The 14,755-nt window shown below is 48.9% G+C and overlaps 1 protein-coding gene across 1 annotated transcript in view; it reads right to left on the minus strand.

Annotated features, from left to right (window-relative positions):
• Positions 1–14,000, minus strand: part of STX1B (syntaxin 1B) — a 43,400-nt gene extending 29,400 nt beyond the window's left edge. The window contains exon 1 of the mRNA XM_077314698.1: positions 13,694–14,000. Within this exon, the coding sequence (XP_077170813.1) occupies positions 13,694–13,723 (30 nt within the window). The 5' untranslated portion in view covers positions 13,724–14,000. The remainder of the gene's footprint in view (positions 1–13,693) is intronic.
• Positions 14,001–14,755: the final 755 nt, after the last annotated feature.

Genomic DNA, 14,755 nt, shown 5'->3' on the forward strand with positions numbered 1-14,755 from the left:
CTGAAGAAGAAGAGTTGCTTCTTATATGAAGCTTTTCTCTACCCGAAGGAGTCTCAAAGTAGCGTACAGTCGCCTTCCCCTTCCTCTCCCCATAACAGACACCCTGTGAGGGAGGTGAGGCTGAGAGAGCCCTGATATTACTGAAGAAGAAGAAGAAGAGTTGGTTCTTATATGTAGCTTTTCTCTACCCGAAGGAGTCTCAAAGTGGCTTCCAATTGCCTTCCCTTTCCTCTCCCCACAACAGACCCCCTGTCAGGGAGGTGAGACTGAGAGAGCCCTGATATTCCTGCTCTGTCAGAACTGCTTGATCAGTGCCGTGGCAAGCCCAAGGTCACCCAGCTGGCTGCATGTGGGGGAAGAGCGGGGATTCAAACCCAGCTCACCTGATTAGAAGTCCACTACACCAAGCTTGCTCTCTCTGTATGACATCATTATGAGTTTGCTCAGCACTTAAAATTTGACTAAACACTATACATAAATCAGCTGCAATTGAACAGGCGCCTTCCACCCCCAGATCATGTACGGCAGGGGTAGTCAAACTGCGGCCCTCCAGATGTCCATGGACTACAATCCCCATGAGCCCCTGCCAGCGAATGCTGGCAGGGGGCTCTTGGGAATTGTAGTCCATGGACATCTGGAGGGCCGCAGTTTGACTACCCCTGATGTACGGAAATACAGATTTAGAGTCATTCCGGCCTCCCTTTGAGGATCTATAGTCAAAGGAAAGCCAGGGCATCGAAAGGAAAGACAGGCAAATTACACGTGTATTAGGCTCGCGTTCCCCTATGATAAGCGTTACTATTAAGGCATTAATTAGAAATAGATACAGGACAGCATACTGGGTCACCAAATGACCAAAAGGGAGAGACGGGCCTGATGAGAGCAGAAGTCCAGGCCTTTCTTTCATTCAGCTGTCATACTTTGATTTATGTATTTTTTTATCTTCCCCATGCCTGAAGCAAAGAGAAAGCTTTTCATCTGGGCCCGCCAAGATGACCCATGTTTCTCTTGCTGTACCTGCTCAAGTACCAGAGGTAGGTAGGCAGGTTAGACAGGCAGACAGACTTCAAAGCACGGTGTTTTCTAATCGCATGCACACCCAGAGGTAAATTTTGGATTTAAAAAACCACCTCCAGCTAAAGGAACACCATCTCATCAAGGTACACGCACATAAAGGATCGTTTTTCTGGAGGCTTTCCCATATCGATGAAACTGGTGGTGGAGAACCGACGACAGAGACGGGGGAAGTAACACAAAGACATCATCTCCCATTCCAGTTTGAAAATTGCCTCCCGCATGGGCAGAGGGGCTCTGATACAGACTCCCACAGCTGTCCTTGGCCCCTCAGAGAACCCATGCGCTATTCTTCCGGAACTCATCCTCACGCCAATCTCTGTCTTGTTTCCCTGGACGAAACGGCGTTGGAATCTTGATTCCAGAAATCCTTCCTGAGGTCCCACAGAACAGAGCTTGAGACCCAATTCCTTCTTCTAGGGACTGAGTCCTGGTGGTCAAGGTGAGGGAAACCGTCCGGACGACGCAGCCTGACGAACAAGAACCAGCTCGTATGTGAGAGAAGGCACCAACGGTCAAGCACGTGCTCAAATGGACTGTGGATGCAACTGGTAACGAGGCCCATCACTAATTAATTAAGGGCCATCAGAGCTGAGGTGGTTTGCGATTGCCTTGCTTGGCAAGCTCCTAGTCTCCACGTTGGGCGAGTTGGAGCGAATGGCGTTGCTGACCCTAAACTCTGGCAGCTCTTTTCACAACTACCTTGACTGTCATGGGTTCAGCGGAGAAGTGACAGCATCCAAGAATGGCCAGGGCTTTTCGGGGCAAGGAGAAAATGCCACACGGCCCTCAGCTGACTTTCGTGTAAGTGACTTGTGGGCTGGTTGGCATCCATCTCTTAGGTTCTAGGCATGCGCACCCTGGCAAGCCCTGGTGGTGTCAGATTAAGGCCTTCCTCTGGCACGGGGAGCTCACAGAGCTCAGGAATAAAACATGCGCTTTGCACAAGTCAGGTTCCCCTGTTCGGTCCCCGGCCTCTTCGGTTAAAGGCACTCCTGCAGAAGGCGCTGGGGGAAACCTTTCTCTCCTTGAAAGGCAGAGGAAACAATGTTTGGGGAAGGGACCTCAGATGCTCCCCAGCTCAGTTTAAAGCCGTTCCACGTCTCCAATGGAGCAATGCTTTTTGGGGGTCCAGGCTCAGTGGCTCCGGGATTTCCTGGAGGGGAAGATTGCAGGTCACAGGCGCTTTAGTCGAGTCTGTCTCCGTGTATCTTTAGAAGCAGTTAGATCAGAAATAGGTCTTTCTGCAAAGATAGAGGCTTTTTCTAAATATACGAGGCGATAGAGACCGACAGATCCAGGGTTTATGTAATTCTGCCTCTCCAGCTAGCTCTTTTGTTCACTGGCTACAGTGGCAGAGCTATCCTGGTTATATAAAAACCTATCTGCCTCTACAGCTCTCCTACCCAGAGAACAGGCTACGGAATTCTGCTCCCCCGCCATGTGTGGGATTCTCTGTTCGCGGCAAACGTCTGCGGCTGTACTTCCAGGCCGTCTCCCTTCGACGAAAATAACTGTCCCCCTTCCTATCCCACACACAATCCGTGTTCTTATTTCTAAGAAAGTCTCCACGTCCTAGAGGTGGCTCTACCAGGAGGTGGATTTTGGGTGCCCCACAGCAATGCAGACTTAGAGATCTTTGTCTAGGAAGCACAATCCAGGAATTCCCAGGCTGTGCCCCTTCATTTTACTAAGGAGCATGCAGATTTCACAGACGGAGCTATTTCAGGTTTTAATTATTCGTCTGCCTAGTTTTACTCCTCCCTTCCTTTCCCAGGATTTCAGGGAGGCAGGCAGACTTCTGGACCTTCCACTGGATCTTCACAACAACCCCTCTGAGGTAGATTAGATGGTGAGATGGCAGAGCGGGGGAGTTGAATCTGGGTCTTCCCAGTCCTCTCTTACGATGGGAAACAAAGAGACTTCCAGACAGGGGATTCATAGAAAACCTCTCAGGTTAAATTGAAGGAAGAAGGAAGAAGGAAGAAGGAAGAAGGAAGAAGGAAGAAGGAAGAAGAAAAAGTAGTATTTTAAGAGCACTTGATATAGTTAATTTCTATGCTCGTATACCTTGTGGGGAAGGGCTTTATTTATTTACTTAATTTCCTGTGCTTTTCTCCCCAACGGGGACCGGAAATGACTTACATTCTCCTCTCCTCTAGTTGTCCTCACAGTGTGTGAATGTCAAGTTTCCAGTGAGCTTCCAAGCCAGAGCAGGGATTTGAACTTAGGGTGTCCCAGATCCTAGCCCAACACCCTGACTGTTGCAACACAGAGGCTCCCAATGAAGAAGTCAGATTAAGGTAAGACCCCTTGCCGAAGGCCCCCAGTTCGATTTTCTCTTCTCTGGTTAAAGTGTCCCAAACAAGAGGCGTTAACTCACCAAGAGACTCTGAGAAGTCATAGCAGGCTAGATGGGTCAGGGATCCAGCTCTGGCAGGGGTGACCAAGCTGTGGCTCGACAGATGTTCATGGACTACAATTCCCATAAACCCCTGTCCCCTGTCAATTAGCCATGCTGGTAGTGCCTTCCCTGCGCTACAGTTCAGAGAGAAGTTTCAGGTTCGAATCCTCCCTCAGTAATCATTTCCTAGAGAGTACAGGTCAAAGAGAAAGTTGGACCCCAGTCGCCAAACTGGCTTTCAGCATGTATGGAGAATTAGACAAGAGAAAGAGAGAGAGGTTAAAGAAATGTCACACACATCCTGTAACCTGAAATGGTACTGCCCTTGGAAAATGTATTGTTCTTATGTTATTATGTAAACCGCCCTGAGCCCCCCGGGGAGGGCAGTATATAAATATAAAAATAAATAAATAAAGTTCTACCACTGGGTTTTTCTTTCAACCAGTTGACGATGCTGAGCATGAAGCAGGACACTGGCAAGAAAAGATGAACTTTCTTTCATGGGCGTTTCCCACATTCCTTCATTTTTAAAACATATCATGCCATTATCCTCTTGTCTCCTCATTTCACCATGAACCTACAGAGAGGAAAAGCCCACGTTGGTTAATCTCCAGCTGGGGCCTGCGGTTCTCCCGATCTCTAGCCCACGGAGACCAATTCCCCTCGAGAAAACAGCAGGTTTGCAGGGAGGACTTTATAATATTTTCCCCACCCTCCCAAACTCTGCCCCCCCCCCCAGCCATTGCTCCTAAGCCCTCCGGAATTCCCCTATTGGCGTTCCTAAAAATCCATTGTGGAGGATTATTGTTTTCTGTAGCCTGGAACGTAAGAGACGCCTGGGGGAAGGGCAGAGACCTCTATGCAGTCTCTTGGGTTTTATTTATAGGCTTCCTTCGTGGTTTAAAATTAATTCCTTTTTTTTTTTAGCAATCATATTTTATTTTTAAGAGGGTGTCAATGAGAAGTAACAGCACACCATTAGATTCCCTGCGTGGCTGAATACACACAAGTTTGTAAGCAACGGCTGCAAGTGGCAAAAGCCCTGAAGGCACAAAAACCACCCATAAGGGTAGGGGGAAGATTTATGGCTACACAGTCCCCTTTTTTTGAGTGGTTTCCCCACGCACACTTGATTGCGCATGCGTGTGTGTGTGAGGGTGAAGTACAGACAGACAGCACCTGAGAAGCTTTTGCAAAACTGGACAGGTAACAGACTGGGCTATAGTGGGAGAAAGATTAGAAGACAGGAGTTTTTTTTTTTTAAGTGGTAGTGTAAGATTATAGCACCGCTATGTGTTTTGGGCACTAAACTCTTCATCGAGAAAAAGCTGGATTTGGGTGAGCGGCTTATGTTATGCAAATGCGCTCTTTTGCGTAATTTATGCTATTTCTGCCTGGCACGGGAGTAACGCCTAACTAAATCCTGGTTAGGACAGGCATTGGGAAAAGCCTTGCCGGATTAGGGAGAGGGGGGGGGGATGGAAATCGGAATGGTTGAATAAGAGGTCACCATCTATTTATTACTGTTTTTATGGGGGTTTTATTGTATTTTATTGTTTTTATTTTGTGTGAACCACCACGAGACCATTGGAAGAGTGATGAAGACCATTGGCGATGAAGATGAAGATGAAGATGAAGATGAAGATGAAGATGAAGATGAAGATGAAGATGTAGGTAGGTAGGTAGGTAGAAGATAGATAGATAGATAGATAGATAGATAGATAGATAGATAGATAGATAGATAGATAGATAGATAGATAGATAGATAGATAGATAGATAGATAGATAGATAGATAGATAGCATGGGAGCTCCTGCAATATCTCCTCTTCCATCCTGGTGACATCAGAAACGGCAAAGCCTGCTGGAGGAGTCCACAGGGTGGATCTTCCCACATCCCTTTGCATTCTGCACGGGGAGACAGACAGCATTTTGGGAAGGACCTGCTTTGCGGACTCTTCCCCAGTAACCCAGGGATTGCACATGGCAACCTACAGGACTAATCTCCGAGGCCTGGAGACCACTGAGTGAGGGAGCCCTGAGACGTCCCGAGGCATGGCTTGCGCACTTTTGACTCTATCTTTGTAGATGAATGACTCTGAAAGCTCCGATTCTGTGAACGCCGACTACCCAATTCAACATTTCCTCTCTAGCGAGCAGAATTCGGACCAGGGAGTTCATGATGCTCGCTGGGTCACCAGACTCAACCTCTTGGACGGAACTACTTCACAGAGGGGTTCTGAGGATAAGATTTGGGAGCGGGGGCGGTGGGGGATGTGGAGCTAAATGCATCAGGCCTCCTTGTAAGGACGGACAGGGTAAAATGAAACAAAATACTGTCAATAATGTCACCGCTTGCTCCTCGCTGGTTAACTATTTCTGTGCTCTCGCTCTAGCCACTTTCGAGATGGTTCTGTCCAAGGCTGGATTTCTATAGCCTTAAGCCGTACTGTAATGCCGTGGACTGCTTCCTGCACTTAATTAACAGCACGGTTAATAGATAACCCCCAAGCAAACAAATAAGCTGTTCTCTGCACCTCTGAGGCCTAGAAACTTAATTTGCAGAGAGATTCTCAGGATGCTGGGCTCCACAACGAACAGCGGGCTGAGCTATAGGAGGAAGCCTGCAAGCCATTCAGGGAAGCTTCACCTCGCGGGTGCATCCCCTTCCCAGCGTTTGCAGGAAAGGCGTAAGGCCACCAGCAGAGCTTTGATTACAAGTCCGCCTCTTGGCTCTTGGACATGGCTGAAGTAGGCCCCAGGGGCTTGGAAATTAAAGACAACGAGACAGCCTGAACACACGACTGCTTTAAAGCCTTGCATTGTTTAAGCAAACCTCTGGGCCATTTTAGGCGGCTGGCCGCACGACTCACGGGGCAGTTCTGAGGACAGTCGCGCTGGATGCAGCGGGCTCGGAAAGCCATGCTCTCTGCTTAGAAGCCACGGGCTTTGCTGGGGGGGGGGATGCTGCTTCCGCAAAGAGGAGGGCGCATGTATCGATTTCAACCACAACTGCGTGCACAAACATAAAAATAAATAAGTACGCGCGCGGAAGGCGGGATCTGGGAACGGATGGTTCTATTCTATTCCTCTTCAAGAAGCATCCTTCTCCTTCCTCGGGGGAATGGGCGTCCTTCAGTTCCGTGGTTGGGCCAGACGAGGCAATCGGCACAGGCCACAAGATTCGGCGTGGAGAGGAACGTTCTCTTTCATGACAAACTTCCCCTGCATGCTTCTAGTCCTCAAGTTGGAAAGACAGGCTCGAAAGCGCCTGGGCGTCCGTGGACAAGATCTCAGAAGGCTAAAGGAAGCTATTTAGGGTGCCTGGTCATTCGAGAAGAGAGCTACGGGTGCTCCACAGCATCGAGCCTCTCATGAGGACTAGTAGCAGCACGCGGGCGCAAAACTATCAAGCAGATGTCTATTTCCACAAATCTCAAAACAGCAAAAGATTATTTTTTAGAAAAATATTAAAAGGACAGAAGTGGAAAAGAGGCATCTACATGCGCTATACCGCTAAACTCTGTTATTTGCTTCCCCGTTGTAAGAAACCGAAGTTTTTCTTATATACTACCTGGGATATAAACCGCCTTAGGGTACGAATTGTGTCATTCTGGTGTTCTTTGCAGGAGGGATGGCCAAAAGGGCAGTTCACAGGACCCCGAAGTATTAACTGTCCCATGCTGGCCTCCATCTAGCTTTGAACAAGGTCTGGTAAAAGGTTTCCACTGAAAAAATGAGTTCCACTTGAATCTACACTGTAGTCTTGCCCTGCAGCCAGTAAAACCACTAGCATTGTTCAGTGCTGTGTTTTGTGTTGGTTTTCCAGCTCTCGGGTAGGCATTTTTATGCCCCCGATCTTTGGAAACTGAGGATGCCGGGGATTGAACCCAGGACCTTCTGCATATGCTGTGCTACTAAGCTCTACGACTCCCCCTCCCTACCATTGTTAGTAACTTAATTTTTTCTTCTCGCTTTCGCATTTTGTATGGAGCTTGTAAGTAAAAGAGTTACATTGTGGGGCCCAATCTCTGAGGCATCTTTCCTGTCCTTCAAATAATAGAGAAGTTTGGTGCTCCCTGCTCTGAACCATCTGCTGTCATTGCTGGAGTTTAAAAAAATTAGTCGTAACACTCGTCCAACTGACTGATAAGAGAACAGATTAAAATGCATAGAGCAAACCCAATTTTCCGGGGGATTGCCTAATTTGTACGAATGTTATTTACCGAGGTCTTATTTTGGATGGTCACTTGACAGAGACTTTTCAGTGGTGGCACTACAATTCAGGTAGACCTTCAACAGGTGTCTACCCTGTCTGTGTTTTGCTAGAGGCCCAGTTAAAGGTGCCCTGTTTGCTTTTGGTGGCAAAGAACTGCTTGGCACGCTTTCTGCCCTTGGTTTGTGTTTCACATGTGCTTCCCTTTTTGGTTCTTGTGTGGCTTTGCATTCGTAAATCATCTTGCAGATTAGTGGGAGCCAGGCAGGGCAGAAGTCTTTTAAGTATGTTTTTAAGGAGGAGTCCAGAGTAGAGACAGGGTTGGATTACGCTTATCAACAGTGTCAGAATACAGGAAGCAAGAACAGCTGTTAAGCGGGTACAAAAGAGTTCCTCGGTAAACCACAGAGGGGTCCCCTCCCTATATTTCGGTTTAATGAGATGCCGCAAAGGATTTCGACGGATGTGCGCAGAAAGGTAGCAAGTAACCAGGGACGACTTCAAACCCGTGCGTTCTTAGTTCTACGCTATGTTTCATTTCCCGTGCAGAATTTTTCCCCATTAAATTTATGCAACTCTGGATGTTATTTTTGCACCATCTGTGTATAGATCATGTACCAGTGGCATGAAAGAAACAAATCAGAAAAAAGATAGGAAAAAGCAGGTCAGCTCACAACAGAATTTGAAAAATGGTGTATTCATACGCCAAATTGTGCTGAAGAGGTAAGTGTTGGCAAGCATTTAGCTTGTGATGGAGCTTATTAATCAAAAACACTGTCTGGGGTCAGGCCAGGAAGAAAATAATAAAGAGGGAGATCCCATCACCAACAAAAAAAAAAGAACCTTCTTAGTGGTGACCCTTCAACTTTGAGGCTTCCTCTCCAGGTGGACCCCTCAGGTGGCCACTTGAACATTTTTGCCCTTTAATGTACCAACCAACCAACTGGTTCTGCAGCTATTTTTCTCTTTGAGTGTGTTGTGTTATTTTAGCACCAACTGCTTATATCTTGCTTATATGTTATATGTGACTTGTTGTTGATGTTAATTGGGGTTTTCATGGCGATTTTATTGTGTTTTAACTGTTCATGTTGTAAACCGCCCTGAGACCTATTTGGAGAAGGGCGGTCCAAAAATTAAATAATAATAATAATTTTTTAAAAGGTGCTTTAAGAACTTTGGCTAGTAGGTTCGGCTAGTATACTTTCCCCCCTTAAATAATGTGACGGGGGGGGACACCACACACAATCAACTCCCCACGGAAATCTGGTTTTGAGAAGGAAGACTTGCACAGAGAGGTCAGCGGGACTTCCAGTCAGGCCAAAGACCTGGCCTTTTTTAGTAGATAAGCTCACCAGACCTAAAATGGAGACCCCTCCCCTAATCTAGACACCCATTTCTGACCTCTTGGCAGAAGGGTGCCTCACAAGGGTTTCACCTCCACCCATCCTTGCAAACCCCTCTCTTCTCAAATTCCTATCCCTTGGTTCCTCCGACGTTTTATCACCTCCCTAGCAAGAAATCTCATACAGCACTAAGCCACAAAACGGGGACTGTTCTTTTTTTTCTGTCAGCACATGTCTTTTGTTCTACGGCACAGAGTCCCACAGGTTAACAACTCATCTGGTAAATGGCCACATCTTTTCTCCAGGCACCATCGACACGCACATTGAAATGGCTTTTCAATCAGCCGAAATGTCACGGCTTTCACTCTTCCCTCAAAAGAGCACTAGGGATTTTCAGCGGGTGTTGAGAACTCTCTGTCCTTCCTTAAGGAACCACAGTAGGCAAAATTCTGCAGAATTAAGTTGCAGCTATGCATTGCTGCTCAACTTGAAAAGCTGCATTCGGGATAGGATGGCTTCATAAAATTGCCCCTTTTGTGCTTTGGCGGGGCCGCAGGAAGGGAGATGAGACTTGTCTTGGTGCTATTACCTTATTGCATCGTTTACGGTGAACTAAACAGTGTCCTTTTCTCACCCCACTGCATTTGCCTCTGGAGACTTAGACGCCAGGGTTCATTGTATAAACACAGTGCGGAACCTGGACGGGGGATCCGGTTCAGATCCTCACTTGGGGACAAAGTTTGCTGAATGGCATCAAGTTATAGCCATTGCACTGTTTATACTAACAACAGCATCATGCAGTGTTTTTGAGTACCTCGACCACTCTGCATAAAAATATGTCTCCAATTCATACAATAATTCTGTTAAGGAACATCAGCATTATTAATACCCTCAGTTTTGGGAGCGGGGCATGTGTCGTTTACCAAGTGTCACCTATTATGTTCATGGCAGAGGTGAAATATGAACTGGAGTACAAACTCCATTCCCAACATGCATTGTTTGTCTTGGGGTCTGCCTACTTCGTTCTTTTATTAAAATTAAAGTGTACAAAGTAAACTAGTGAACTAGTTCTGGGGAGGTCTGCCCTGTCACTTCTCTCCTGCCCTGTTCTCTCTCTCTCTGAGCACTTCAAGCATCTAATCCTCAGTAAGGACACCTCCCTCCCGCCCCCTGATATGAGGGAGGGAGACGGCCCTTGTCACTGGAAGACATGAGTTCAAATCCGAACCCCCTCCACCCACCTCTGCCTCCTGATTCTCATCCCTGTGCATCTCCACCTGCTGAGGAATCTGTGGTTCAGTTCCTCCTCCCACACTCCCCCCGGGATTCAGAACAGCCTTCGGTTCCTCTCCTCAAGACCTTCAGGAAGATCCTTCCTCAGTTCACCTTCCCTGCAACTCTACCTGACTCTCCTCACCTTCAGGCCTCTCCTTTCAACCTCCATATCTCTCCAGCTCACAGATTCATGGGTCCACCTGGGCACGCTCTGCGGAGCTCCTAGAATACCAAATAGCGGGGACCTGGGTCTATGCAGTGTGGGTTTATAGGGCTCTGTTCTAGGGGCCCTGCTCTCTCCACCACTTTAACAGACCCGTCAGGGCATCCGTCCACCCGCAGGTGCCCTTCTGGACTCCCTCTCTCTGGGGACTCACCAAAGCCTGAACTTGAAGACTTTTTTCCAAAGACCTTTTCTCTTTTTTTAGAAAACACACACAAAGAGAGAGAGAGACACACACACACATTTCAGTTAGCTAAAGTATCGGCCACACTAAGTGAGCGAGGAGGTTTCCTGCTCCAGTTCTCCCCCCCCCCCTCCTGTCTGATGTGCCTGGATATAGTTTTCCTTCTCCTCCCCACCCCAGTGGAGCCTGGGTGGGCTAAAACACAGACGAGATAAACAAATAGGTTTGCAAGGAGGGCCACATTACCACCCGCCCCCCCCCCTGAACCAGAATTGCATAGCAAAGCAGGGCAATCATCTCCGCCACCCATACCTCTATGGGCTTTGAATCTCAGATCACGCTGGCAAGATTCACCCCCCCCCCACAGACACACACACACACCTCCCCACCCCAGTTTACACGCCTGCAGGTTCCTAAGGCCTGCAGGTTCCTCGCTGGCTCCCACCCCCAGGATCAGCTGCCACCCCCCTGGGTCTTGACACCCCCTGCCTTCTGCCAACACACACCTGCTTTTGTAACCGTCCTCCCCCTCTTCTCCCCCACCCAGGTCTCTACATATGTATATCTGTATGTGTTTGTGTCTGCCTTTCCCCCACTGCATTCAGCCGCCAATGTTATCAACACTGAGGTGGAGGGGGGTGGAAAAGAGAAAGAGAGGAGATACACACTCTCTCTCTCTCTCTTTCTCTCTCTCTCTCTCTCGGAGATACACACCAGCCTTTGGCTCCTGCAGCAAAACCGTCTCCTCCATCATAACCCCCCCCCCCTCCAACGCACAATGCGCCAACGATAAAGCCATCTTTTTCTCTTGCCCGGCCAGAAGGATAAGCAAGCATGCAGGAACGCTCTCTGCCCATTGGCAAAAGGAGAAGATTTGGAAGGGGAGGGGGGGGGGAGAGAAGGTGTTTTTCTTTGCTTTCGGTCTCTGAATCAGGGCTCAACGCACCGCCGTCCCCTGCCAACATCCACGTAAAGGATATTCCCAGGATTTGTGCCGGTGTTCACATCAACAATGTTCTGCAGTTATCCATTCAGGTTTCGGCGAGGAAGAGCCAGATACGTGATTTAAAAAAAAATAACAACTAGATTCCTATTTTTGTTTGCTGTATTTCCCTCGAACCACCCCTCTCCCCCCCCCCCCCAGTTCTTAAAAAGAGGGGAGAATTGCTGGGTTCTAAAGATTCTTTGGGCACTAAACATGCAAATGCACACCAACCAAGGGGGGAAAAGAAGGAAGAAAAGAAGGGAGGAAGGAAGGAAGGATGAAAGAAAAAGGAATTGGGCAACAGAGAGGTTATTCTTCCGTCCAACTCATGGGAGAATATCTCAACCCTCCCTTGATAATTCCATGTTTTGAGAGAGAAGGTTCAGCATTGAAGGCACACATAGAAATGAAGGTACAAGACAAATTCTCTTTCCTACAGACACACACACACAAATACAAACACACACACACACTAAAAAGTACATATTCCTCCCAGTAACGCAGAAAACACTGTAACTGACCCAAAAGAAACAGCAAGAAGGCAAAACTGACTCCTTTGGACTAGGATAATTTTGTTAAGCGTGGAAATAAAATATCGCCCACTAAATCAACCAACAAACCCAAAGGCCCACTTTAATCCGCCCCCTCCCCAAATCACGAATGATGCTAGCACGGCATCCATAAGCCATCTGGAGAATCCCAGGAAGCGGACCCCTCCCCATGCCGTCACCCCACTTTCCCTGCTGTGGCTACACCAATGCCCCCCCCCCTGCCATCCCCGTCTGCTTTACGTTTTAGATGAATGACTCCATCCCTGGGGAAGCGTGGGGGGGGGGCAGGACAAGAGGAAAGGCTGGGAGAGAGCAAAGATTTGCTGTCAGTCTCCAGGCTTAAACCGAAATCTGAGCGCTGCACCACATCCCAGCAAGAAAAGGCCTGGGGAGGGGGTGGGGAAGACCAGGCTAGCGGTGTGTGTAGATGAGGCCATCTGACAAACTGGAGGGGGCTTCCTGAGAATGACTCCAGACAGCCTCTCCTCAGCCCTCTCTCTATCATCCGTGGAAGCCATCACTCCATGCTAGCCAGAAAAATGACATTAACAAACTGGGATATAGGACTTCCCCCTCCCTTTCAGCCCCCAAAGCCTCTCCCCCCGAGACAGAAGCCATCCATTCCAATCTGACTCAACCTTTGGCCCACCCCAAAGCCGGGGGAGGAGGGGGGCTGAGAGGAAGGGGATTGATCCAGCCTAACCTTTCTCCCAGCACACCGACATTCCCCCCCCCTCCTGCCCTCCCCACTTCCTCAAATATTGGAGAGCATTAAGAGTTATCCCTTCCCCTCCAACCCCCTCTGCTCAAGAAGGGGAGGGGTTGAATGACCTATAAAAATTAGCTGGGCTTCCTCCGCCTCCCCCTCCCCCATTTTCACAGACACACATTGGCCGAGGAGGGGGTTTCAAAATTGGGGATTTCGTCCAAATTGCTCCTCCAAAAAAAAGAAAAAGAAAAGAAAAGAAGAAGAAGTAACAAACAGCCTTAATATCTCAAGAGAGTTAAAGTCCAAAATAAAGCACCTATTAAAATTCCGTGCACACCCAGTTCGGTCACACGAATATTCTTCTCCAAATAGATTTTACGTAAAGCTCGCAGCCTTTCCTCTGCGACTATAACCTGAACACCCCCCCCCACCTACGAAAGCAAGCTTCTCGCTCCCCCCCCCCCATCTTGGAAATGTGAGACATCCTTGCGCTATCCAAGCCTTCTTTCCCCCAAAATAATCCTTCACCCTCCTGCAAGGTAATTTATAGATCTGGCTTCCCCTCCTGCCACCGAATCCTGAGATGGGAAGGAATATTCCCCCCAAGATTTTGAAAGGGAGAAAAGAAATGTCTTCGAAGACATCCTGATTGTCATTTGTGGTGTAGGGAGGCCCCAGATCATGGGCCATTCGCTGGAAGTGGGAGAGAAAAAAAGGAAAAATTATCTTACAGTTCTCAACTCCTGGGTACGGTCCTTCATTGTGCTTCCTCGTGAGGGTGCCGAACCTCAGTCGGTTTGTTCTCCCCCCCCCTCCCTGTGGCACGGCAGACAGACACGGTGGCTGGCGTGGACCCCTCTTCTGTGGGGTGGCGGAGGAGAAGATCGGAGGGGGAGGGAGGGGGTGCTGGTAATTGCGGCAAGGGATAAACCAAGCTTCCTGGCTCAGCCAAGCTGGGAAGAAAGATGCTCTAAGGAAGGCGGGTGGCTGGTGCTGATGCAGCAGAGCAGGGTGGGAGGATGCAGAAGAGAGAGGCAGGCAGGGAGGGGGAAGCCGAACCAAGGAGGCTGGGCATGCCTGCTGCACCCCCCTCCACCCGAGGGGCCATGGGAGTTGTAGTCTGCCAGAGGGAAAGGGGGAAGAAGGAGCGAGGGTTGGCTTCTCAACATCACACCATCCACGCTCAGCATTCGCTGGCGAGAGATTGCTTCACGTGGACAGCTTCCCTGAGCGCCTTCTGGCGATCGCAGCCAGGGTGGGTCCAAAGTGCTCAAAAGATGGGCAGGCTGAAATTTCACAGGCGGCTGCAGATAAAATTCACGTCCGAGGTTACCGTTTGGGCCGAAGGTTGCGATACAGAGCAAGGCTCTGATTTTATATTATGTCCCTTTCCCTTCCTTCTCACCAAGGAGTCCAGGGTGATGCGCACAGCACGTCTCTACTCTTAACTTCACAACAATCCTGCGAGAGAGGCCAGGCGGAATGTTAACTGCCGGTTTCCAGGTTATACGTTGAGCTTCAGGGAAGAGCAGAGATTTGAACTTGCCCTTCCCCCCGCCTCCATCACAGACCAACCACCACAACAGGTAGCTTCCACCTTTCCATGCCCAGAACCCGCTTTCATAACACAGCCTGGGACCTACTAAGCTACAAGCCCACCCCAGGAAGTCCCGCGACCTCAGAGTCACATGACAAGAAGGGGAGTAGCCGTGGCTGTAACCTCACCAGTGCGTGGATGCACAGAGGACAGACCCGTGGGGGTACACAGCTGGTCCCAGGATGGGGGACGAAGG

The sequence above is a fragment of the Paroedura picta genome, chromosome 16, assembly GCF_049243985.1.
Source record: "Paroedura picta isolate Pp20150507F chromosome 16, Ppicta_v3.0, whole genome shotgun sequence".
Classification (NCBI taxonomy): domain Eukaryota; kingdom Metazoa; phylum Chordata; class Lepidosauria; order Squamata; family Gekkonidae; genus Paroedura; species Paroedura picta.